Source organism: Ambystoma mexicanum, chromosome 1p, assembly GCF_040938575.1.
Source record: "Ambystoma mexicanum isolate Mex_15411 chromosome 1p, UKY_AmexF1_1, whole genome shotgun sequence".
NCBI classification, from domain to species: domain Eukaryota; kingdom Metazoa; phylum Chordata; class Amphibia; order Caudata; family Ambystomatidae; genus Ambystoma; species Ambystoma mexicanum.
Window position 1 is genome coordinate 1,030,360,395 of NC_090921.1, and position 27,430 is coordinate 1,030,387,824.

Below are 27,430 nucleotides of genomic sequence, written 5' to 3' on the forward strand. Positions count from 1 at the left end.
GCAGGTGTGGCATGCTAAGATGTGTCTCTAGCGTTGAGTGCCTCACTGGCGCTCAAGGGATATGGACTGCTGCCAACTTCTCTCTCTCATGAGCATTCTTCCATTCAATCCATTTGGATCATGCATGCTCACTGCTCTTGTGTCTGAAACTGTGACAGGGCACTGGCCGGCTTTGAGTACAGTGCCCCGAATTTGATAACCGTTTCATGTCATAATTGTGCTGTTATCTTTCATAGTCTTAATTCTTGGTTATTATGATGCTATTCAGTTTTGTCTGCATTATTTGCATTAAATTAACATTATTTTCATTTTTTAACTAGCATTAGCAATAATTTCAGTTTGCAGTAATTATTTTGGTGAAAGAAAATGTTAATTACAAACTAATATTTCCCACTCCAAACCCCCACACTAAAACCTTTCAACTTGTAAAATTGTAAAAATCGGGGAGATCCCAGTTACAAGCTCTTATTATCGAGTCCCGCCTCCTCCTCTTACCAACACCAAACCAGACTTAATATTTTAAAGAGTAGAAATCTTTTCTAATAGTATAAAATATTCTTTAAATATTTACCAGTGTTTAACAAGGTAAGCCCCCAGTTACCTTCGTTTTCTCACTTAGCATCTCCCACACACTCTTACAGGACCTGAATTGCATTACAAAGTTCAATATATCAATTAAATTATGTACTTCTTGTTTAAAATAATGCAGGAATATATTGTTATATGTTTTTTAAAACCTACTTACAACCCTTAAATACATGCTAGAAAGAAAACATGTCTTTAATATCATTTATGGAGGATCAAAAGAAATGTCTGAAATGCCTTCAGAAACTTAATTTCCCCAGAATGAGGAGTAACACGTGACTATACAGGAGGGAGGATTTTCCTTGTGAAATCTAAGAGAATATTCTGGACATTCAATGTAATGTGAATGAAACTGCCCTAAAGCTCAGCTATGCACCAAAGCCAGCCTTATAGGCTGTATTCTAAGCAGTTTTAACATGTCAGAACTTGTTAAGAATATTGAAACCAATGCTAGACATATCGCACTCATTTTAGGGATTTAAAGAAATCTTACAAAAAATAAACCTGACACGTTCTTCACTAACTCAGGGGTGAACCATTCTACATTTTTGATTACTTCAAATTATTTACAAGCATGCAGACGTTCGGGAAAATATATTAAACAAAGATTAGTGTTTATTAATTAAAATGTTCAATACATTTAGCATAACTATTTAACAATTTCTTGGTTACCCATCTGTACCAATGCTAAAAAGTACAATGTCTTTTTTCAACGTCTACTAAAATAAATTCTGAACTGAAATTAAGATACCAATATGTTTACACACTGGAATCTTGTTTAATACTGAATTGGGGCATGTTGTCATTTGAAACTTCCTTCAACCAGCGATTGTTCTTTTTTTTAATGTCCATCTGTTCGGAAAGCTCTGCCCAACTCCCTGTGCTCCTCTTTTGCGTGCTTCTTTGCCTCTTTCACTGCACTTTTCGTAGAACATAGTGCAACAAGATTATGTGATTGACACAACTTTTCATAACCAATGTTTCATCACAATTAACCTTCTAGCTTTTTAGCAAACCCCAGCAAACCCCAACATGAATCTGTATAAAATTGGATGAGTTTATAATTACAATTGAATAGCCTATAAGATTAATGAAATCAGAACATGAAATACAGGGTTTTTTGACAATTTATACAAATTAAAGATATTGAGTGAAAAAATGCAATGGTAATTGAATGTCATATTGCACAAGATGCATTAAATCCTGAATGTGGATCAACAAATATAGCAGAAAGCCACACAAAGGCAAAGGAATTTAGCGTGAGATGAGTAATGGGAATGGGGAAGGCGGTAATTACGGTACCGCAAATTGTGACCAGCCGTTAAGGTCGGGACCCACAAAGGGACCTCATAGTAACGCGTTAAGGGGTTAATGGCGCCGCAACCTTTTACGCCGCCGTTAACCCCTTAACGCCTGGGTCATAATGAGGCCCATAGTGTACAATTGAGAAAAAGGTGAGCAAAGTTACAGCGAGAGATGGATGGGTGAGGCTAGGAGTGAAGGGCACAGTGTGTGCACGGGGGAAGATGGGGCAAAGAGGAACAAAGGACACTGGGTTGGGGCAACAGAAGGTTTGGAGGGTAGCAAAGGTAGCAAAGGAAACAACAGGAAGGGTAGGCTCTCCCTTTCCATTTCAAATTTGTTTTGGTATTATTTGAAACATTTGCATTATTTTAGCTACCCCCGATTTGAGCTTTGTGGTTTTGTTAAATGGGGATTAGTCATTTCTGATGGTTTACTTTGGTGCATTGGCCAGCCTGGTAAAGAAGCACACAGAGCCAATGCAGTCGTATTGCGTTTTCTTGTGCAGTATTGTAATGTCCAGTTGAATCGCAACATATAAGTTCATTGAAAAAAATGCACACATTTAAACATACCAAAGCTTAACTAGTGCAAGACTCTCCTGCCTGCATGAGGACTGGATCTGTGCTGATCCACTGAGCATAAGATAGGTAGCGTGTGCCTCCAATACAAACGGCAACCCTATTGCAGGGTGCCTGGGGACATTACTACCAAAGTGTGCCGACTCGCAATTTCCCACAGTGGCATGACCCTGCGGAAGACATCTGAATGTCTTCACAATTTCCCACAATGGCTTACCCTCCGGAAGACCTCTGAATGTCCTCGCAATTTCCCACAATGGCTTACCCTCCGGAAGACCTCTGAATGTCCTCGCAATTTCCCACAGTGGCATAGCCTCCGGAAGACATCTGAATGTCCTCGCAATTTCCCACAGTGGCATACCCTCCGGAAGACATCTGAATATCTGTAAAACTCTTTGCGTACACGGAAACCTGGACACAACATTGTAATACCTTATTTAAAGGGAGGACAGGGTGACCCAGTAGATGCACCTCCTGGCAGATCAGTTCCTATGTGGCCAGTTTGCCAGTGGCTGAATGGGTGTCCTGCACCTTGGCAACACCAAGCATCTACCAAGATTACTACACAAAAACAGGTGGCAGCTGTAATTTGCAGGACATAAAAGACACAACATGAGACAACACCCACGGAGCCCCCGAACCTCCAGGCCGCGCTCCTCCTGCTGGAAATAAAGGCACTACTTCAATTGATAGGGTGATTGGTGGGGGACCGGTGCTTGACAACACTGGCGAAAGAAAGGAATCATTTGGTTTACATTTGTAAACAAAAGTAGCATTTATATTTTGTTGACATAGCCAAGGTTACACAGAGGTTCTTCTAGTCACGTGAGAGGGCAGGATCTTCACCCCAACAGTCTTAGTCAGCAGAGACTTTTCGTTTGGGCCCTACCACACCAACCCTCTCTTCCTAATCCACAGCATCGCCACAGCCGTATTCTCCCTGCAGGATCTCGTTGATGATACTCAAGGATCGGTTGTTGAAGACAATGTTCAGATGCTCAACCTGGTCCAGCTCGATCACGTGGACCTTCTCCTGTTGCTGGTCCTGCCAGAGCTTGCACATTCCCATGCTGCGAGTGTGCACTGTGTCATCCCCATCGTCATATGTGATATTTGTAGGCTCTCCCGTTGGGAAGTCAGATCCAAAGGTGTAGGTCTCTGGTGTTGGGATTCCAGTTCCGTAAATGCAAAAGACCTCCACGCCAGGCGGCGGAAGCCCTTCCAGGAGGCCCTTGGTGTCCTCCCACATGTAAAAGCCATCTTCAAAGTCGATATCCTGGAAAAAACGCTGGTAATCATTGTAGGTGTAGTTGTAGGAAGGTGTTGACACAAAGACATGGGAATCCGGCCAGGCGATGTTGCCTGGGATCATCCAGGGGTTGGTGGTGGTCATGCGCTGCTCCTCGCGAATCTTGATGTTCGAGACCATGGGGATGCCTTGGTTATCTCCTGAAAGACAAAGACATGGGTCAAAGCCGGGGAGACACTTGCTGATAAGAGTTTGCAATAAGCTGCATCTGGTTTAACATTTTAAGCAACCCCTCTTTCAGTTCAAATGTACCTTTTCGTGGGCCTGTTTTTTTGTACAAATCATGTCATGTATTTGAAAAGGCTTGAGACACAACCACAGGAAAGCAAAGGGCATCATTGAGAAGGAACCTGGGGGTTGCAATGGGAAGGACCACCCACTTTTTAGGAAATATAAGTAGATCTTTTTTAGCATGCCTGTACCCTGGAAAGGGGTGTGTATGTCAGACATTGTGAGTGGGTGGAATGTGAATGCGTGACGTGAATGTGTGTGTTCTGGAAACGTCCGTTGGGATCTAGCTTTGTTGCATGGTCGAAGTATTAGACAATGTAGATTGTGCGGCTGTGCAGTTATAGAGTCTCTTCATCATTTAATGATGTGCTGTGAAAGCTTGCAGGTGCTGAGAACCAAGTATATGAAACCCTATGATAACCAGATCGATATTTGTACCACAGCGGATATATGGAATCATTTTATGAAAGGCGATGATATTAACCTTATTTATTTTATAGCGACATTTTCTTTCAGAATTCTTGAGATCTTAAAATGTTTATCATAATAATAGTAATAAGTGAAATTTTGGATGATGTAAACTTTTTAAATTGGATTGTGTATGCGTATATGTATGCATTGTTTTAATTGCTCACATTTGTATCGTTTAATTGTCTTATCTGTTGTATATACAAAGCTTGTTAGCTGTATGTATATTAAATAAACTAAACTAAACTAAACTTTGTTGCATGGTGGCCTGCAGATGCTGCATGCATACAATGGTGCATGCTATTGCATGCACAGGGCGATGCATAGCTGCCTGTAGTGTTAAAGTCTATGCAGGAGCAGAGTTGCTCTTGTTGTCAAGGTGTAGCTTCACAGGGTTTTACAGAGTGTTCAACATCTTCGGGTCTGAAGTGGTGCTTTGGGACCAGAGCGGTCAGGAACGGGCTTCCTGCCCGGCTATCAAGTGCAGTTTAAATGCTCGGAGCTGTGATTTACAGCTATTTCATCTGCCAAGTACGACCCAATAGAAGGCAGTTAAAGGTCAATGACTCATGCAGGCAACGTCATCTTTGGTGACCCTTTCATATGCATAATTCTGATTCTTCAGTGAAAATGCTTACATTGGGTTTTTGAACTGTGGTCAGCCATATGCATTTCAAAACGAAGTCCCCACCGAGCTCACAGTAGTTGATGTGTTCATTTGTAAACAAAAAGGGCCGGGTCCCGATTTTGAAATCCCGAAATCGGGTCCCGGAGCAACTCTTCTTGCGCAAATTCACCACCCATTTCCTCCTCTGTCCCCTCCTCAGCGCTCTCCTCCAATGAGAGGAGTGGGTCTGTGAGCACACCCCCTCACCCTCCCGCAAAAGGCCAGAGACATAGCAGTAGGACTGCCGTTGTATTTACGGTAGTCCTACGTCGATGTCTATGGCCTGCCCGGGTATAAAAAATAAAAAATCTGGTCACCCTAACCATAACTGATCATTTTACCAACCCACAGCAGACTACGCTGTCCACTAAAGTGGTCTCAGTGTCACATGTGAATAGGACGCCCAGCCCTCTCTCCTGTTCCTCCATTCTGTCATTTAGAGGACGGAGCACCAGAATGCAGATAAATGACGCCGAGGCTGCACCACTCGCATCACTCGCGCCCGACTTGGAGGACAGTTAGATCCTTGCATCAGATCTCTAGGCGCTCAGGGGCGATTGTTGTGTATAGTGCCTCACAAATCCAAATAGATCAGTGAAAGTCCTACAAACACCATGACGTATCTCCGCGAACACTACAGTCAACTCACGCTGTTCATTATCACATGGAGGCAGTCCATCCAGTCCAGATTTCGTGTTTTCTTTGCATTTTGGTACCTATAGTTCTCGCCTTATATTGGAATTTTTTTTTTTTTTTATTGTAAAACTTCAACTTGATATTTCATATCATGTTTTTGTTACATTTCCAAAAGAAAGAAAATTTAGATACATTTTCTTTTTTTTCTCCATCTTTTCATCTTTTTTCCATCTCCTCCTTGGGTAGTCTTAGTCAAATTTAACAATAGATGTTATACTATGGGGTAACACAGTTACCGGAAAGGGCAACCACCAAGAAGGCAGATCTTTCAGATACTAGCGGCCTTCAGTTGGGTACTGACTTTAGGGCTTCATCAAAGAAGTTGATGAGGTTGCAGGAGAGCTTGATGTTGTGACCTGCTGTGGCGTGGTCCCACCAATCGTCAGGCTCCTGGGATTGTGTTTTGAATTCGTTTAGATGCACCTCACGGAGATCTGTCAGCATTGGGCACAATATAGCTAGGTGCTTTAGAGATTCAACTTCTGTGGTTTTGCAAAAGCGGCAGTAATTATTTGCTGTTTCTTTATTCTTTTGCCTCCAGAGAATCTCATTAGTATTTAGAGCGTTCAGTCGCAGCCTTAGAAATTGTGCCCTGTGGTGGCGAGACGGACAGTTCGTGAGATATTTTGGTTGACAGTTCAGTTTGACTTGACTTCTGGAAGTGGGCAAGGTTGATTTAAGGGCTAGGCGGGTATTGTAGGTTGTAATCCAATCCCATTTTGCTAGCTTCTTCTTGGCGTGTTGTGGGCGCTTGACTAGCTCTTCCTCCGATATGCCTGCATCAGCCATAATAGAATTTAGTTTGAGCTTCCATGTGTGAATAAGGACATTGTCGGTGGATTCTTGCCCCGGCTTGAAGATGTTATATGCCGGGATGGTAGAGCCAAGTAGTATTTTGCGCAAGGTAGATAGAGATTTCCAGACAATTGTCATATACATGGAGTTCAAAGCTAGCTCATATCTCAAAGCTGACATAGAGATATAATTCGGAAGGCTCAGGACACGTCTCCAAAACTTTCCCTCCAATTGGCACCATAGGTTGTGATTGATATTCAAGGCTGCTTCGCCGCCAAAAGTGATAGTTGGAATTACTTTTTGAAGATAGAACATTACTACGGGAGTGACAGAAAATTTCCCGTAGTCAATGTTTATTTTGGCAGCTTGGAGACTCAGGATCTTTATTTTGTCCATCAGATCACTGGTCCATGCAGCTTTGCAAACCGAGTCATTGACCATTACTCCAAGGTAGCGGATAGACTTGACAACATTTAGCACTTTTTTTTCTATGTGCCATTGGAAAGACCTGTCTTTTTTTGACCTACCTTGACCTATGCACATGATTTTTGTTTTCTCTGCATTTAAATAGAGCTCGTTAAAGGTTAGAAACTCATGCAGGCGAAAAAGAAGATGTTGAAGGCCAATTTGAGTTTGATCAACCAACACTATGTCGTCAGCATAAACCAGGTGATTAATGAAGGTTCCATTTAGCTTGGGTGGAAAACAATGGACAGACTTTAGCCACTCTAGTAAATCAGCTATAACGAGTTTAAAAAGGTCTGCTGCGAGGGGGCAGCCTTGTTTGACGCCTTTAAATGTTCTTATTGGATCTGTGAGATCGCCTTGTGAATTGACTCTGATTTGAATGGACGTGTTGGAGTGCAGGGCGATGATGGGCTCTAGCAAATGCTCTGGACAATGCCACAAACGTAGTTTTGCCCATAGTTTGGTTCTATTTATGGTGTCAAAGGCTTGTCGAAGATCGACAAACGCCAGGAAGATTCTTTTTTTCGCCTCCATCGCTGACAACTTTAAGAATGATAATATTGTCAGATTCACGTCAGTCCCCACGTTTTTTTCGTGAACCCTGTTTGGCGACAGTCAAGTTTTCCTGTTGAGATTGCCCAATTCACCAGCTGTTGGCGCAAAAAAGAGCCGAAAACTTTCCCAATAGTATCTAGGAGGGCGATTGGGCGATAGTTAGTAGGATCGGCTTGACATCCCTTCTTATATATCGGAACTACAATTGCCCTGCACTAGGAGGAAGGCAGTTTCCTGCTGTTTGTAATCTGACAGAACAACTCGTGGATGAATTTCGCCTAGTGTACACTGTGTTTTTTGAGCATGAAATTTGATATTTGGTCCGGACCAGCAGCTCTTGAATTTTTCAGCTTAGAGATTGCATGTTCAATCTCTTTGCAAGAAGGTAGGATGTCCCAAGTAGAAAGTGTCACGTCAGGCTGCGAGGGATCTTCAGACTCAGGTTTTTCGTACAATAAGGTGAAGTATTCGCACCATTTGTCACTGGTGATTTCATTAGATATTTCTGGGGATGATTTGGAGCGGCCCTTATTCAGGATGGCCCAGATTTCACAGGTATTTTTCTGTACGAGGAGTTTTAACATCGTTTCTGCTCGACCTTGATCGATGATGGTTGAGTGTGATCTCAGCCAATTTCGATAATCTTGTCGTCGGTTCTTGATCTTCATTGCCTTACAACGTAGGTCGCACGGCTCTCTTTTAATTTTTGAGATCTTTCCTTAATAGTTTTTTTGCCAATGCAATTTCAGAACTATATAGATGTTTCGGCAGTGATCCGAACGTTCTTGAATTGGAAATTATTTGAGTGTGGTCCATCAGCAGATGTGTATATTCTACTGTCTCGAATTTGTTTACGCTGTGGCTTAGATTAACAATAGCAGATCCATTGATTACTAATCGATTGCCTGCTGCATTTGTTTGTAATTGAAAGGAGTATTTGTCTGGCGTTTTGCAGAGCTCTTCATGCCAAACAAGCCGCAGCAGGTTATGATCGCTAGATGACATCGGCTGCACTTTAAGGGAAGAGACTTTGTGGAAGAGATCCGCCGAGGCCCAAAGATAGTCAAGGGTATTTGTTCGAGCCATGAAATGCCACGTCGGATTTGCAGGAGAATCGCCCTTTATTGTTCCATTTAGCATCTGGCAGTTGCGTTCCAGAAGATCCTTTGACCAAGTTTGGCCTCGCTGAGCTACTTCAAGATCAGGAAGCCGAATGTTTAACTTAGTAAGTGGATCATATTTAAACCAACTGCAGTTGAGGTCACCACAGATGAGTACAGAAACATTGTTGTATTCTAAAAAGGTGTGATCTATTTCATTCAATACTGACTGAATGAAAGATGTTGATGATATCATGGCGGGATTCCAGTATCCATTTATTATTAGAAGATTGGAAACTGTGGCTCTTAATGAAAGTTTGATCAAAGTGCTTTGCACGAATGGATTAGGGTTCGTGGAGACACCGAGCGACCACCAGTTCTGGATTTTCAAAAGTGTTAACAAGCCTGCAAAAGGTCGACCCTTTGGGTTCTTGCTAGCTGGATTTATCAGCGTAATGAATCCATCGTGAGTTAAAGGTGGAAAATATTTTTGCAGAAATAGTCGGATGGACTTCTTCGCCAAACTGAGGTGGCCTTGGGTGTGGAGTACTTGCATCCAGCGTTGAATTTTCACATATAGGAGGTATGATGGAAGTACGTTTTGCCTTAAGCTTGGCGACTCTTTGTAGGCGACTAGTGCGAGCAATTGCACGCCGATCGCATTGAATGGGGAGTGGATTGAGTTCTGGTGCCGGTGGCTTAGGGGTGCTAAATGGCTGAACATTGCTGAGCTGATCATTTGCACTCGAAATGGAAGAGCGACCAACGTCTGGAGCTTGACATGCCAAAGCGCTATCGTTATCAAGTTCGGTGCATTCAAAGGCTGCTCCTAGAGCAGTACGACCTGCTGTTTTTAGAATGGGAGGATCAATTTGGGAATAAATTGGATTGATTGTGGCCAAAGAACGTGGAATATTAGCAGGGGCCATCAGTGTATTTTCGGTGCTGACCAAGGCGCTCTTGAGGCCGCGCGACTGAACCGGAAAATGACAGGCGCTTCCCTCCTGTAACAGAATGTCATTGACTGTGGGGAGACAAGTCAACCCCACAGATGGCGTAGATGGTGGTTTATTGTTCAGAGCTTGTTTGGGAAGTAAATCGTTCATCGCAAGGTTTCCCGTCTCAAGATTCGGGATTTTTAACAGTTCTTCGTCGGTCACTAAATGTGACAAGAGACCTTTGTCTGTAGAAAGACCAACAGCATTCATGAAGTTGTTGTTATGAAAGGGCGTAGGTGCCATTATAGCTGGTTGCGTCGTTCGTAGTGTATCAGATGTCTTAACATCGGACCGAGGCACCGGAATGTCGCCTAGAACGCCAACTGAGTTCAGTGAATCCACCTTACCCGCTCTGTTTGCTGATATGTCTGTTTCATCCACAAGTGAGATTTCATCATTAGAAGCTGGATTGCATTCCAAATTGATAGTGGGGAGTCTCGATGAATCGGGATTGTCTGACTGTGTTGCTAAGGCATTAGATGGAACTGTGAGCAGTACAGGTGGAATTAAGGCATCGGTTTGCGCGCATTGCTCTTCAAGAGACAACAAGACTAGGGGCTTTGGAGAGCTGCTAGTTTCTGTTGGTAATAACTCATTTGTAGCCATAAGCGCACGCCCAGTAGCTTTGCTTACCTTAGGGCCGACTGCAGCTTTCATCATGGACCAAGGATTTGTAGAGCGCCGTTGCTGTAAGGATTTTTTTCGGGTCTGTGGGCCGTCTGCCGATAAAGTCATTATTTGTGGCGGCTCGGCAAGAGTACGTAGGATGAAGCCACCAGTGCCTAACAGTCGCTTTACAGTCACCGGGCTTTACTCCTGACGGGCTTAACGCCGCAAGGGTAGTAGCCTCTGTCCTTTGAAGGCCGGCCCGAGTCACGTGATAGGGTCATGTGCCGATGTTGCCCCGCCTTCTCCAGGAAGCGTGTTGGAGCGGCGTTCGCGGCAAGAGCAGGGGGCAGCTCGCAATGCCGGATCAGGTAGAGATAGGTTCTGTGGGTAGCTTCTGAGGACTTCAAAGTGCTTTCTGTGGTAAGTTCCATATTGGAAAATGTAAATAGTACAGGTGCAGCTATGCAAAGAATCAAACATGGCAGGGACAGGTTGTAGTTAGGGAAATATATCTCTCTCCTCCAAACCGGAATATAGAGTAAGCAAGTAGTGGCGGGAAAGCAACTAGGAGTCTGCATAGCTGCCTACATTAGAGAAACAAAAACCCGGAGAATTACGACACCCAAGCTGCGCCCAGCGGCCACGCCCATATATTTAAAAAAAAACACGACTACAAAGAAACATAAATAAGTGCTAAAAAAACGGGCAGTTTTCTCCAAGCTAACAATTGCAATAGAAACAGGAAAACCTGGTAAATTAGTCAACTTTTGTTTTCTTCTTCACCAGACTTTACAATGCCTTGCTTTCCCTTTAAAAAGGGGCGGTCAGATAGCACAGGGAGTTGATCACACGCTCTGACATCTGTGTGTAGCCTGCTGACGCAGGGTTGAATCCCTGCAGTGCCACCTCAGCCTTTCATTCTTCCGAGGTCGATAAATTGAGTACCACGTGTTGGGTTATAATAACAACTGTTATTGCAGTGCATAGATACGTGCAGGTTTGTAGCGCTGTATAAAAAATAGGTACATTATTATTAATGTAACTGTATGCCCACTTTTCGTTGCTCGCCCGTGTTTATATAAAATTACAGCGAGACCACTGCATTTTCAGGGACAATCATGTAACGTTCAGCACCATGAGCCAGATTGCAGAAACGTGCATTTGTGCATGGTGTTCACGCTTAGGCAGCTCTATGCCTAATGCAGGAAGAATATGTATTGCTCATTTATGGCTAGTTTGCAAAGTGGTGTCGTGAATAGCCAGAAACCCGGAGACTCCATGCTTTTCCCCAGAGACCTGGAGAAGAGCATAAAAACCCTGAGTCTCTGGGTTAAACCCAGAGGTTAGGCAGGTGTGAGAGTCTGAGAATGCAAACTGCTGTTGACTGAACAGCTGAGGCTGGACAGAGGTGTCAGACATGTCATGGAGCCACTTAAGCAATAATACCACTTCAGGTAATGGCCCAGGGCCCATAGTTACAGACCCCAGGGCATTACCTGAAGTGGTAATGCCCACCCTGCGAGGGGCTTATTGCTATTAGTACCTCAGCCCATAAAACCGGTGTACTAAAAGCATTTTTTTTCCTGTTCCAAAATGCTCCAGCTTTTCAGAACAGAAAAAAAATGGAAAGAAAATGGCTGCCGGGGAAGGGAAAACGAAGAACATTTTCCCTTTACATGGCGGCCATTGAAAATAAGTGAAAAAAGTAAACATACGAAATGGCCACCAAGGAAAGGGAGAAGGGACTACACATAGTCCCTTTTCCCTTTCCATTGCAGCCATTAAAAAAAATAGGAAAATAAATAAACAATAAAAATGCCCGCCATAGAAGGGAGAAAAGGGACTACGTGTCCATGATGGCCTGTCGCAGATCGGGAGTGGATGCGCTGGGGACAGAAGTGTCCCCAGCGCGCCCACTCCCGAAAAGGACAGAAAAGAAGGTAATTGGGGGTGAGAGGGTGGGGAAGGAATTCTGTGGATGGGGGGAGGGAATTACTTACCTGATTTCCTGGCGAGGGGAGAGGTTGGCGGGATTACCATCTGGTAACGCCTGCATTCTGAGCCTCCCCATTGGCTGGGAGGCTGTCACACCCCCCTCGTTGGGTACTAATTAGCAATCATTAAACCTTTTCTTGGATGCAGATCACCCCCTCTCTGTAGACCACTTGTCTCTCAACCTTCTCCAGGGCAGGTAAAATACGTTGTTTGCATTGAGGTCTATTGTGTACAGGGCTTGGCGTGAGTGTGAAATGAGCCCAGACTGGTTGATGAGTTATGATTCATATCAGGTTGTCCCAATGGTAATCATTCGGTTCTCCGCCAGTTCTGGCCTCCTGGCCTGCCTCCCCCTTTATATCTGCTGCTATTTGTAGATGGGCATTTGCATTGGTGATAGTTAAGCTTCTCTATTGTGTATGGGAGCAAAATAGCATAAGCTTAGAAAAAAAGACAAGCAGAAAACCTGGTGCTAGTGGGAAATCGCATCATAAAACACCCATAACATGTCTGGTTTAGGTATGCCTCTGGCAGTTTAACCCAGAAGATCGGACTTTGTCCTTCTTTGTCTCCCCATTAGTAAAGGGGATTGGATCTAGTTGATGGCATTTTGTGGTAGACCTTTTCGCAGGAGCATAGCAGCAGAATTTGTGCCCATTTTGAACAGTCCCATAATTTTTATTTACGCTTCTTACCACTAATAGGACCTATGATTAACTTACATGATAATTATTTTATTGATCTCAGAAGCATAAAACACCTTGTCTCTCTTACCAAGATATGTATCTGCGACTTAGAGATCACACACGCACACACAAACACACACACACACACTTCTGCAACAGGGCATCAACCCAGTGAGCTGTGTTGCCATGACAGTCTTGCATTTTACAGTACAAGATGTTGTATGTATCTGAACACACACCACTAACCATTTTGCAGATGCACATTATCGGTAGCGACCATTTACAAGTTCAGACGGAATCAAACCTTTTATTGCTCTGTTGATTTACCATGTGATTTGATGCTTTGCAAGTCTGCTTTATTGAACACATAGCACTTGTGCAGTGCTTGAGAGACAACTCTGTAGAAAGCACGGCTTGCTGAGGTAAAACTAAAGATGGCACGGGAGGAAATATAGTGGGTTGATACAAGCATGGTGATATTTTTACTGTTACTGCCACCCATATTGACAGTACATTTACCTGAGTGTTGGTACGGTGATGTTAGTCGCATCTTCCACGTCCCACAGCTCTCCATCGGGCAATTGGAGGAATTACAGCAGGTGGTCATTTCACTTGCGGTATTTCTTCCAGTTGTTGGAGTTGAAGTGGTGAAAATATTTCCAGTTAAGTGATGAAGGTATTTCCTCCACTTTACCTCCAAACCTGCAATATGGTTATGAGTAAAAGTGGCATAATTCTGTTACTGGCACTTTTTTACTTTGCCACCATACCCATATAATGACCCCCAAAGTCTGCCGCCTGGATTCCAAATTGTACAACTAGGAAAGGTGGCCTACAATCTCAGCTTCTCCACTTGACCAAAGTATGTGATTCTGGCCAAATCACTTTACGTCACTGTGCCTTAGTTTCCTTATCTGATAAAACTGTTATTGCCTTAAAGTGATTATTTTAGGTAAGCACTACACAGAGACTCAATCACCCATGGCTTAAACGGACTGCAGTGTTGCAAAAAATACCATTTGTATAGTGCATTCCACTGTCTGAAGTGACTCTTATGGCACTCATCGCTGCATCCATTTTGAGCCATGGTTCTGTCCCCATAGTTTAAGCGAATAGATGATGCTACTACAATGTTTGTCATGTGGGAATAAAATGGGTGGGTTTGTGCTTTGAGAGGACACATGAGAATGTTGTGTGGGAAACATAAAAGGATGTGATTAAGGCTTGTACGTATCCTGTAAATATAGGCTCAGAAGATACAGTAGTCACAGTTATATACAGATATTTTATCTATTAAACGTACATAATAAAGTACTGGTGACCAACTCACCACGCTCTACTTTGTAGTTGGAGACTAACTTTCGCTGCATAGATCATTAGGTTAAACTCAGATCAACCACCCCCCTCCACCTCCTCAATATTATTGACCAAGGCATGCCCCTGGTTGTTGTATGCACAAGGTTATGCAAGATAGTAATGTTGTTGTCTCCACTTGGATGTATACAGAGTTGTTCTTTATGCACAAGGCGGTGCATGTCAGTGTTGCTGATGATGCAGGTGCAGGGTTGTTGACATGTTGATGGTGGTGGTGTTGCAGGATTATTGTGGTTACATGGTTGTATGATTATGACTGTTCTTACATTGTCTTCACGGTTGTTGGCCTACATTACATTGCATTGCCTACATTCCTGCTGTTTTCATTCCCTACTTCTAGGTTCCATTGCTGATTATACTGTTCTTGTTGTTTTCATTTCTCCTCAGCTGTTGGCTCACATTGCATTGCCTGCATTCCTTCTGTGTTCCTCCTTCACCTCTAGGTTCCCTTGGTGACTGACTTTTTTTGTTCCTCCTTGCTCAGTTTGTGCTTAACTATACTGCCTGTTTCCTCCAATCTAGGTACCCTGTTGGACTCTTTGCTCTGTTATTGCCCCCCTGGTCCCTTGTTGTGTTCTGTGCCTTGTTGTCCATTACCTACAACTGCAATCTTCTTCTAGGTTCCTTATTGTGTGCTGTACGTTGCTGTTGTCTATGCATTGCATCTGATTTTCTGTCTATTTGTCCTCTCTGTTGTTCTGTTCACCGTGTCCCCCCCCGTGCAATCCCCACAATCTGCCGGCTCCCCAGGCTTTGTTCCCAGCCAGCTTTGTCACAAGCTTTGACACACTCATTCCGGTTTGCTGCAAGATTGTCTCCGTACCCAGAACCAGCCTTCCCAGAGTGGATCCCTGCTTCTTTCATTCCTATGCAGGACTACTCCTCCTTTGAATGCCTGGTCTGCAGGTTCTCTATCTCTCCTGGTCTCTCTCTCTCACTGTGGACACTATCTACAGGCCGCCTGGCCAGGTCTCCCTCTTCCTCTCTGAGTGGGATGACCTCTCCTCCTCCCTCCTTGCTCTCTACCTCTCATCTTCTCCTGTGAGACCTGAACATCCACCTGGATGCTACTTGCCCTTCTTCGGGACTCTTCCGCAACCTCTGTGACTGTCTCCCTCTCTATTCTTCCCTCTGGCCTGACTCACTCTGCAGGGCACACAATGGATGTTCTGATCTCCTCAGACCTCCCACTCTCTGACCCTCTCACCACTCCTCTTTCCTGGACTGCTCACTTCCTCCTTTCCTCTGACCCCTCTCTCTCTCCACCCTTCAGGCCAAGCCGACCCCAGCACTGCCACCTACCTTCTCAGTCATCTGACCCATGAACTGTGTGTCAGTTGAGGCTTTCGCTGCTACTTTCTCTCCTACTTCTGCACCTTTGGATGACTCACACCCTGACACAGCCCTATCTGACCTACATCTCTCTATCTCTAACACTCTTGATGTCCTTGTCCCTGTCATGAGGATCCGCCTGAAGCCCAAATCTAACTGCAACTCTTGGTATGAATCTGACCTTGTCACCCTTAAACGCAAGTGCAAGGCAGTTGAGAGGAAGTGGAGGGCATCAGACAAACTGGCCTGCCGCCTGCTCCAAAGGCAATACAGACCCTCTGTCCTCGCCAAGAAGAGAGCCCACATGAAGGCCAGCATCTCTGTGGCATCTAACAATTCAGCCGAACTCTTTAAAATCTGCAAGGAGTTGGCCAACCCTGCTGCAGTCTCTACATCTCCTGTTCCCTCCCAGGCCCTCTGCACAGCATTGGCTTCTCATTTCATTACTAAAGCTCAGGACATCCAGTCCACCGTATCTTCTTCTACCTCCTCCTACTCCTCCTCGTCCTCTTCCTTTTTCTTCCTTTCCCTTGTTCACCCCTGACGATGTTTCTAGAAAAGTTCGACCTATGAATGTCTTGTCAAAGAAGGTTCTTCCCTGCTCATCCAGAACCATCAAGGAGCACATTAACACTCTTGCTCCAGGCTTACACTATTTCTGCAGTCACTCATTTGCCACTGGAACCTTCTCCTCTCCTCTTAAGCATTCCCTTGTGCACCCCCTTCTTAAGAAGCCATCAACCGATCCTTCCTCTCTGGCTAACTATTGCCCGATTTCCATCACTCCTTTCCTGGGCAAACTCCTAGAAAAGCTGGCCATCTCCAAGCTTAACCTTCACACTGAATCTGTTAGTTGTCTCCACTACCACCAGTCTGGCTTCAGAGCTGCCAGAAGCACGGAAACGGCTCTCCTGAACAACTGTGAAGACCTGCTCTCGACCCCTGACTCTAACCTTCCATCTATCCTCATTCTTCTCGATCTCTCATATGCTTTTGACATGGTCAACCATGACATCCTGCACAATCCCCTCTGTGATACCCTGGGAATCACTGATGAGGCCCTGGCCTGGCTTACCTCCTTTCTCACTGATAGACCCTCTCATTTTCAACTGGGGTCTTTCCTCTCTTCTATCTCTCTCTCTACTTGCAGTGTCCCTTAGGGGTCTAACCTTTCACTCTGACACTTCAACCAATACCTGACACCTTTTGCCCACCGCATCACCACTTGTCTGCTCGAACATTCAGTGTTATGCGGATGAAACTCTCTTTCAGGCTCCTCTGAGCAGCTTCTTCTCTTTCTCTCATACCAGACTGTTTGGCCGCAAGACTGAGATCCTCCTCATTGGAACACCAGCTCTCTCCTTTCCTCTCTCTCTCTGGCCACCCACTCTGGGTCCTGTTCCTGCTCCTACCTGTGAGGCTAAGAACTTTAGGGTCATATTCAATCCTCTCCCTCTCCTTCTCTCCTCACATCTCTGACATCTCTAAGAAGTCACACTATCAGCTGCACCTCCTCTGAGGTATTCTTCCTTTCCTCACTTTCCCCCAGAATCTCACAATCTCCAGAGCTCTGCTCCTCTCTAGGCTGCACTACTGCAACAGCCTCTTTCTAAATCTTCCTGCTTCTACTCTCCGACCTCTGCAACTTATCCAGAACAGGACTGTGAGACGGGTCCTTGGCCTCAAGCCCATGGATTGTAGCTCTTCAGCTCTAAAATGTCTTCACTGCCTCCCTGTGGCAGCAAGGATCAAGTTCAAGACCCTTTGCATCATCCACAAGGCTTTCTGGAGCCTGGTTCCACTCTACCTCCAACTCTCACTTCCTAAACATCTCCCTTCTCAAGCCTTCCGCTCATCCACCTCCAACTCTCTGAGGGTCAGTCACTTTTCCCAACATAGATTTGGGGGCAGATCTCTCTCTTCGGCGGGGGCCTGCCTCTGGAACAGCCTCCCTGCCTCTCTCAAAATTGAGCAGAACCACCTCTGGTTCCGGAAGCAACTCAAGACCTTTCTTTTCGCTTCCACTTTCGCTCTTCCTCTCCTCTGCTGATGCCCTGACTGCCCAACGCACTGGTCATCTGGCTACCCTCTGAACTTGGGCCCAGAATCCTGCATGTCCAGCTGCCCTGTGCACTGCCTCCTGGCTCCCCCTGCACTTGTGCCCTGTTTCTGCAACCCTACAGTTCCCTGCTCCGCACTTATAAGCCACATGCTGGCTGCACGTATTGAGTTACCTGCACTTAGCCACCCAGTGGCTACACTCAGGGCTAGACTGCCCCACCGGGACACCGGGACATCCCCCGGTAGGCCTCTGGACTAGGGCCTCTTTCTTTGGTGAGGAAGGATATGGTTTTGCAAGAATTGGCTGCAGCCACCGATGGCACGCAGACGCTGCCTGCGCATTTTCTTTCCCCTAGGCCTGGGCATGGGCAGCTAGGCTGCGCGCATGCACATGAGGGCCTGGGTTGGCACCGGGGAACGCACGTGCCCTGCACACACATTAATGCAGGTCAGGTGCAGGGCAGGCTGCAGCACAGCAGGTGTTTTAGATTATTCAGACCAGGCTCCAAATGACTGTCATTGGAAGGCCTGGTGCACGTCACCGGGCACCATGGGCACCAAAGTGACAACCAAGTGGCAAGCAGTCCTGTGCTCTTGAGATTAGCCATGCATCTCCAGTACCAAAGGTAAGTAGGTCCACCATTCCAGCCCACTACTTGCGCCAAGCTTATAGCTAACGGCACAGGCCTGAGACAGGGCACATGTCAGCTTTCCTCCTGCCACTCTGGCTCTGCATTGTACTCAAGCAGCCCACACATCTCCGCCCCCCCTCCCCACCCCTCCTTGCAAAGCCCTTTAGAGCACCATCAAGCTGTGCAAGTTAAACGATTGCTGCTGAGATCTGTTTCCGGTTTGTAAAAGGCAGGTTCAAATCACAGCAAGGATGACTTTCCGCCCTCGTAATAACTGTGTATGAACATTTTCTATTCAAAGTACTTTGGTGAAAGCCCCGTATAAACAACAGACTATTTTTTTTTAATCTAAAACCAACAAGAGACCCGCTCCATACCACCTAGGATGTTTCCGATAGCTCCCTACGAGGACTGCCCAGGCCTTCCAAGGATGAAAGGCTAACTCGGCTCATTCATTAGTGGAACACGAGAACTGGCATGTAACGAGATAACTGCAGTAGGTGCTTTCGTTATCTGAGCTATCATGCCAGAAAAAGGTATGTGTTACTATCCGTTGACTATACGAGGTGGTAAATGTATTTCAGGGGCGGTGTCAAGACCTCCTCATTGAGCTATTTACTCGTGCACGCTGCAAGTCTTTACAGAGGATCATATGAAGGTGCACTGCAAGGGCTCTATGCATGTCTCAGTAGTGGGTGATGCATGCTAGGATCGGAATGTCCATAGTTCAGTGGTGAGGGAGTGGTTTATGGATGCCACATACAGGGCTGAAATACGAGTGCAAAATGCTTTACGAGAAAAAGGTAACTTGGAGGAGCTGTCCTGATGTCTCGGCATCGCAATGGCAGGGTGTGTGGAAGCTCTGCAGACGTCTGAGTCACACTGCCACGAGTGGACTTGTCTACAGGGAACTCTGGAGATTTTCCTGTAGGCCTCTGCACCCTGGGCCTACGGTGTGTGGTATTTCAATATGTTCTCATTGGAAAATGGTTGGACTTGCTGAAAATGTGTAATATGGGGCCACTTTGAACATTATTTCCAGGGCCTCTTTTGGTTCCCAGTCCACCCCTGGCTACACTTGATTACCTGCACTCCCCGCGCCACCCTCGGCACTTCTCCCTTTCATCTTCCCTGCACTTGCGCAATCTGAATGAGAAAAGGCCTTGTAAGATTGTTCTTTTGTCCTCCCCCTGTTTTCCCCTCCTTGTCTTGTCGCGCCCAGAAATGCTTGTGTACAGGCGCGTTATAAATGCCATATCACATCATATAATACCATTACCTGAATAGTTGTTGAGTGTGTATGGGTGCAGAAGAAGGAGGCTGGCATAAAGGTGGCATGTTTGGGGCTAAATACTTTTATTTAAAGAAGAAAGCAAGAGAAAACCTGCCTGTCCCTATTCCTAAGAATGGTCCCCTGCCTCAACTAAACAAGTAAGGTGGTTTTATGGATGTCTGTCATCACATAAGTGTCAACCATCCCGTGTCAAGAAAACCTTACTCCATTCCCTTACACTAGAAGCTAAAGATTAAGGCAGTTTTGTTCTGGTCCCAGAAGAATGACTCCATTCTCCTGGGTTCTGGTTCCTGGTCGGTTGGAACAGTTCCGAGTCTTAGAATAGTCTTGTGTCTCACATGTTATCGGGGGGAATGGCTCCCTTCCACTGATGTTAAAGTTCCACACAATACTCACTTGGTGGGCCAGGAGAATTCCACCTTTCTCCTGGCGTCCAGTGTCAGATAGCCCGGATGAATGACTCCCTTCCCCAGACCTGTTGGACCTCACTGCCAGTCCTGATTATCAGGAGAATGGGTCCTTTCTCCTGGTATCTTGTTATCAGTTCCTTTAACCAGGGGGAATGACTCTCTTCCCCTGATCTTCTTTTCATTAGGGTTCACAGCACCCAACTGAGTGTTAAGAGGGTCCATGCCCCTTGCTTCTATTCTTCTTTGACCTGGTCCATTTGAGTCACTTCCCTGCCAAATCCTGCCAGAAGGAAGATGACTCGTATCACTTTCTTAGGCTTCATAACACCCAACTCTGAGCCTCAGGAGAGTCCGCGAACCTGACTTCTTTTCTTCTTTGACCTGGCCCACTTGGTTCACTTCCCTGGCAAGTACTGCCATAAGGAAGAGTACTTGTATGACTCTCATGCCTTGGATTCCAGACCCCAGTTTCTCTTCTTCTTTGAACTGGTCTACTTGGTTCACTCTCCTGCCAAGAACCGCCACAAGGAAGATGATTCGTATTTCTTTTAGGGTCCCTGACCCCCCTTTGGCTATCAGTGGGTTTATCCATGCCACTGTTGAGAGGGACATTCCCTCTCGAGTTCTCTTTATGATAGTTGTGGTCCTCAACCTTTCCTGGTAATCAATGGGCTTTCCTTTTACCACTGTAATGAGGAGGAGAATGTTTGTAGGCATTCTGCCCCTGCCGTGCCACCCAAGCATTATGGTTTCAAAGTGGCCTAGGGACAACTGCATGCACCCTTTAGGTAAGCCTCCCATGTCCCCTCTTGGTCTCTCATGACACCTTTCACCTTGTTGGGGGTTTTGGCACAACGTGGGGGCTTCCTGCGATGGGGGGAGTTCCGTTCAGCTTCTCCGGCATCTTGCTTTCCCTCCGGCTGTGTGACGGTGTTCCCGTCTGCCTTCTTCATTCCTTCCTCCTCTCAACGCTGTTGGGCAGCTGTCTGCTCCTGCAGACCACCCAATCATCAGACGTGGTGGACTGCTGACATCCTTGGAGTTCTCTCCCTCTGGATCAGCAATGCAGGTTTGTATCTCCTGCGTTTCTGGTGCACAGCACACCTGTCATCTTCTGTGGCTGCCGGAGACACAGTGTTTAGTCCATTGTCGATTTTTACACAATGTTGCCAGCTGTGTTTGGGTCCATTGTATAAGTCCTCTGTCTCTTTCACAGGTTTCATCTTCATTTCCTTGCAGGGCCAACTCATCCCAGTATTAGTATTACCTATGTTCCGGTCAACCTTCTTCAGCTTAGTACTTTCAAGAACGTTGAGGCACTATGCCTTATGACAGTACGTAGGTCTACTAGCCACAAAGAGGTTAGCAGAGGAAAGAGAGGCTAGAGTATGTGGGTGTGTCCTGATCTCTGAAGGGCTACACCCTAAATGGTCTACCTTATCCCTAGAGGGCAGTCCTTCCATGAGATCCTCCTGCATTACACCACCCCCAGGGGGACTATTGTGTAGAAGCCTCACCCCCCTGGCCTCATGGGAGGTTGCCCCCTCAGGGAGATGGGACAACCTCTAGTGAATGGTCACAATTGTCATATGTACAGGCTGGTGTATTGCAGTAATTTTGGTTCTAAGCTTACCCAGTGGTGCATTCATGTTCGGCTTAAAGTGGGATTCATTGCTTGAGTGTGCAAGGCGTGTGCATGTGAATGAGCAGTATCTTGTGCTGTGTGACAGGGCATTGTCTATTGACTGATTGTAGCATGTATATAGATGGAGTCACATCTCCATATTGAGGTGTAAAGAAGGGAGTTGAGTGGCATCCTCATGGCAGATGGTGATGAGTTGCTGCAATTATGGTTTACATGATGTTGAGAATGTGTGAGTGAAGGCAATGTGAATGCATGATGCAAATGTGTGTTTGTGTGTTAGGAGAGTCAGCTAAGAGTTAGCAGACGACATGAATCGATGGACCGGCTGGTGGTTAGCCAACCCGCGCAGGAGCTTTAGCAGAGGCACTCCATTACTTTCTTTAATACTTACCCATGAAATGGATAAAGCCTTGGATGCAAAAATGGAAGCCCTGTCTCACTGTCTTCACAATGCTGTTATGCAGTGCAGGGTTCATCGATATAAAAGCTGATACAGGTGCACACGGGAGCCTCAGACCTGGTGAAGAATATCATGAGGCTCAGAAATCTAATCTAATCTTTGTGGCCCATCACCAGGGAGGCTGAATCAAGGCTTGCCTCCTATTCCTGATGTAGATACAGATGATGGGGTGACCCTCCAGATTCAGACCCCTTGTTGGACCCTGATGATGGTACTTCTGGTCTCCAAGCAGCTTTGGGGAACTCGTGTTCCCCTCTGATTGTATACTGCCATCCTGGTGATGACCAAGGTTACTACTTGCTCAACAACATGGAAGCAGTGGCAAGAAGTTAAAAAAGGGCAGACTATCCTAGGTCCTCTCTCCCTGGAAAGACCACAGTTATGCCATCCATAGACCCATACAATAGCCACATTGTTTACCACCGGGGTGTCAAAGGCCTGGCAGGACAGACTCCTTAATGATCCATGCCCATTAGACAAGAACCAAGATTTGTTAGAGAAGGGCAAAGCTCTGGGAACATGGTTATGTCTAGAGGAGATCCGCAGTTGCACACAAGGGTTCTTTGCTTCTTGCGGGATGCTAATACCTGGATGGTCCAAGAAAAACAAAACCATCCCCTACTTATAATTGGCTCAAACCTCAGAGGCTTAGTAGATGCTAAGAGATCAGAGGATACTGAAACTATTTTGTTCAGGGACGAGTTGGCAAGTAATTCGGCAAACATTAAAAGCTTTCACCTCGTTGGAGAAAGCCTAGTCATCCTAATGAAATATCTTTATGACTGTGGTCTCTTCCAGCGCCAGCCATAGAAGGGGTTGTTCGGCCAGCTGCAACACCTGCTTCACAGGCCCCTCCAGTCGAAGGCAGATTGATTACCAACACTAGCCACCCGGTCAATTCTTCCCATAAAGAGTGGCAGAGACCACGGTTTCCGAGGTTCCAGAGATAGAGCTAGATTTAAGGTTTGGTAGGTTTCCCCGTTTGCTTCAGAAGGGCTAATAGAGGGGAGATTGCAATTCCTTACAGAAAAACGGTATCTTGCTTCTCAAGACCCATGGGTTCTCTAGACACTTCAATTTGTAGCCACTCCATGTCAGCTAAATCCAAGAGGGATGGTCTTTTTTTTCGCCATAGGAAACCATCAGATAGTGTCCCATGAGATTCTGCTGCTGTAGAAGGCAGTAGCTAAAGAATGCAGCAACCTATGGTTTCATAAGCAAAATAGGGCCTCATTAAACGGTAGGCGGAGAACCATGGTATTAGCTATTAGCGCCTTAGTTCATGCCGGTAAAATACCGGCACCGCCTTGGTGGAAAGGGGAATTACCGCCCCATTCCAAGGTTGGCGGGGTTGTAATTCCCCCTTCCCTCCCCATAGGGCATAATGGGAATGGGGAAGGCGCTAATTACGGTACCGCAAATTGTGGTATCGTAATTAGCTCCCTGGGTCCCTTTGCGGGTTGGTTTTTAATGCCTGCAAAAAGCAGGCGTTAAATACCCCAACCCGCAAAGGGACCCCATAGTAAGGCCGTAAGGATTTACCGGTACCGGTAAAATAACGGTACCGGTAAACCCTTACCGTCTACCGTGTAATGAGGCCCATAATCCTATTATCGCTGTGGTGACTTGATAGTACTCACAATTATTGAATGCTAAGGGGCGAGTAGGAAGGGACTGGGTTGGTCCGACTGCTACCTGATATGTCTCCCTGGGGGTGGGTGGAGTGGAATCCTGCAGGCTCGCTACACCCACCCCCACCAAGATGCAGTATTATGCCATTACAAAACTAAAATTGCAACAGAGTTTATAATGTGAAGCTCGACCAGTTCAACTATCTAAACAGAGCGTTGTCAAAAATGCTCTGCATTCGTTGATAAGTTCAAAGATTCTCTAATAGCTCCCAAACCTACCAAATGTACAGAAGAAAGAAACAAAGTAACCATGTGCCACACAGTCAGGCAGTGATGCCGCAGAAACCCGTTTACCAGTCTCGGGAAGATATGGAATACTGCAGGTCGAAGAGCTGCTGTGGCCAAGAAACTAAGATGGCACTGACAGCACACAGTGCCGATAAAGCTGTGCAAACACCAGATGAGAGGAATTCTATGGTTAATCAATAGAGAGAGGCTCATTATCATGAACGTAAACAACGGTTAAGAGAAATCAAACCAAGAGACAAATCAAAAAACCCTGAGACAAAACCCTAAATGCCCCAGCAAATTATGAGGCCTGACACAGTTAATGAAACCCTTTAGGAAATATAAAAAGGGCTGGGTGAGTCTAGACAAGGGGCCATCAGACCAGGAGCAGAATGGCGGGTTCCTTACTGCTTCCTCTCGTGACAGGGAGACTAGCACTTGGTACAAGGTGGCTACATTTCTGGAGATGCTGTTTGCTTACTGGACCCTGATAAGAGGGTGTGACTCTGTCCAAAGGTCTAGGATGTGAACACTGAATACTGAGAAACCAGCTCATTGATAGACCTCACAAGTGACTGCAGTAAAACCAAGGTCGTGGAGAGAACTAATAGGTGAATCCTGAGAAACGAAGGTCAACGAAAGACCAGACAAGTGAAGGATAAGAAACCCATGTCGTGGAGAGACTTGATCAAATGAGCACTGTGAAAACAAACTCAGGGACAGATCTGATCACAGTATTGCTGAGGATCAAGGTGTAGGGAGAGACATATACAAAGGAACATTAGGGGTCCAGGCCAGGTGACTTGAAACTCAGAGCACTAAGCATCCAGGTCTGTGGGGAAACTTAGACAAGAGAGTGTCGAGAACCAAAGTCTAAGAGAAAAACCTTTACAGGTTAATGTAGAAAAAAACAAGGTTTAGAAAAAAGTTAAACAAGAGTTGTTAAGCTCGTTTAGGTCATTGTCTGACAGTCTTGAGGTAGGCGAGGGCTGGGGGAGACCTAAGACTGGTGGAAGCTAATGCCTGAGGTCTACAAGAAACTCAAACATTGAACAATGAGAGATCTGTGAAGCTTGTCCTTAAAATACTGTGAAACTAGAGATATACGAAGTACCTATAAGGTGAACAAAAGCTCTAGAAGACACCCACCTGGTAGGTTCATACATCAGGAGCTGGAGAAAGACCCCGCAGTTCAGGTAGGGGCACTGAAGATAAGACCAAAACAGCCAAAAGAGGTCAAGGTGAAGCCCAAAGAGAAGTCTGAGGAACCAGAGACCTGTGGGAGGTCTAGAGAGCAGAGGACGGTCCAGACTAAGTAAATCCAGGAAGCGCATTGCCGAGAGAAATTCTGTTGTGCTTTGTAATGGATGAGGCTGAACAAAGTACCGGATTGGTGAATTCGTCTGTTGGCCAACCCATGGAACATTTGTGTTTATGTTTAGGGGAGTCAAGAGGCTAGCAACGTGTTCAGCATAGGTTTGGAACATTCTGTTGGCCACATCATTTGAGCATTGTTTATTTTATAAATGAGTGTGCCCCTGGAGGGTCAAGGACTTGTAATACTAGGTTTTAATGATATGTTTTGGAGCAACGGCCATGAAGCTGTTCAACACACGGAAAACATCCTGCATTGTGTCTCTCCCTCTGGCACCGTTGGGAGTAGGAACTCCCCTGCCATTTGTAGAGATTACTCTAGTCCCTAGAATAATTTTTACCAAATCCTACTCCAATTGAACACTAAACAAAACACACATTAAATGAACCAAATATTGCTTGTTCCATTGATTGACTTTTCCTACACTGATCAATCGGTGAGAACTTAATTAATTTTTGGCATATCCCCACTTCAAGATGGAAACAATTTTCACATAGAAAGTCATACTGAGGTCAGGCATCTCTGAGGGCCAGTCTCATGAGCCAAGTTCACATTTCCAATCTCCAAACCTCAAAGGCAATTCCTTCAGTTTATTTTATTTTATGTTTTTTTAATATTGCTTGACCAGATCCAAGGTGTTGGAGTGCATGACATAAGCTCAATCGGAATTCATAGGGAAGCAAAAGAAGGGACACGATTTTAGGCAGGGCACAGAAAAGTGTTTAACAAGTTTCTAAAAATGAGAATAGTAGGAGACGTAAATAAATCCGAGGAGGAGGAGCGCCGTAAGTGGGCTCTCAAAATAGAGCAGGATTGTTTGGATGTTCGAGCTCTTCGGGTTTTGGAGATGTTCAAATGTAAAGTTTCCTTACTTCTAGAAGAGTGAATACCACCTGCAATCTTACATTCCTGGCTCAGATAAGATGCTTGATGCTGGATAATGGCCATATAAGAAAGGCAGTCTATTTTTGAGCAGATCACAGACTTCCAAAGGGAGCCAATGCAACTCACCCGGGTTAGGTGACATGGAATCAAACATTCTCTTCCCTGCCCCACACAGCGCGGCAGCTTGGGCAAAGAGAACAGCGAGTAGCACCGAAGAGTGCAACCTTACCACAGTCAGTATGCAAGAGAAAAAAAGTCTGTATTACACTCTGAAATAGCTCAACAGGAATGAAGAGTTTAATTTCCCAAGCAAAGACAATTGGAAGTGTGCAGCTTGCCATTTTTTTGTAATACGACCTTTCATTGTTTATTTGTTATCAATATAAAAGCCTACTGAGTTGGCTCCATGGGTATGGTTGGGTTAGCATCCATCGGTGGTTAATGCACGTCGCCATGATTGGAACAGAGACATTTTGGTGTAAAGAGCACACATTCAGGCTGTGAAGCACTGAACTTCACAGTTGCTAATGGGATTGAGGCTTCGATATCGATCAAACAATTCTTAAGATTATAAACATCAATAGGACAGATTTTCAAATACAACTGCGTGTCATCAGCGTATTGATGGATATTATTACCAACCACAGAGTTTATCGACATGTAGGTTGAAAAGAATCCAGGACAAAATAGATCCCTGTGGGATGCTAGACAGCATCAGCAAAGGTGAAGACTGAATAGTTGCAACCTGAATAGCTTGCCCTCGATCAATCGGGTAAGATCCAAACCAATATAAAACCTGGCCAACAAGTCCCATCTCCTGGGCTAAAATGCACAGTGGAGATTCATTGGACACTGCATCAAAAGCTGTGGATGAATCAAGTGTAGAGGAGCGGCTGCAAAGGCTTCTGCAGGGAACCCCGCCCAACTATCTCCCATAGGATGGAAGCCTGAAATCGGGCCGTGTATGACACCAGCAGTTGTGTCAACACGGCAATGTG

General features: G+C 45.5%; 1 protein-coding gene across 1 annotated transcript in view; it reads right to left on the minus strand.

Moving 5' to 3' along the window:
* Positions 1–1,178: 1,178 nt before the first annotated feature.
* Positions 1,179–27,430, minus strand: part of LCAT (lecithin-cholesterol acyltransferase) — a 336,764-nt gene continuing 310,512 nt past the window's right edge. The window contains exon 6 of the mRNA XM_069603934.1: positions 1,179–3,917. Within this exon, the coding sequence (XP_069460035.1) occupies positions 3,376–3,917 (542 nt within the window). The 3' untranslated portion in view covers positions 1,179–3,375. The remainder of the gene's footprint in view (positions 3,918–27,430) is intronic.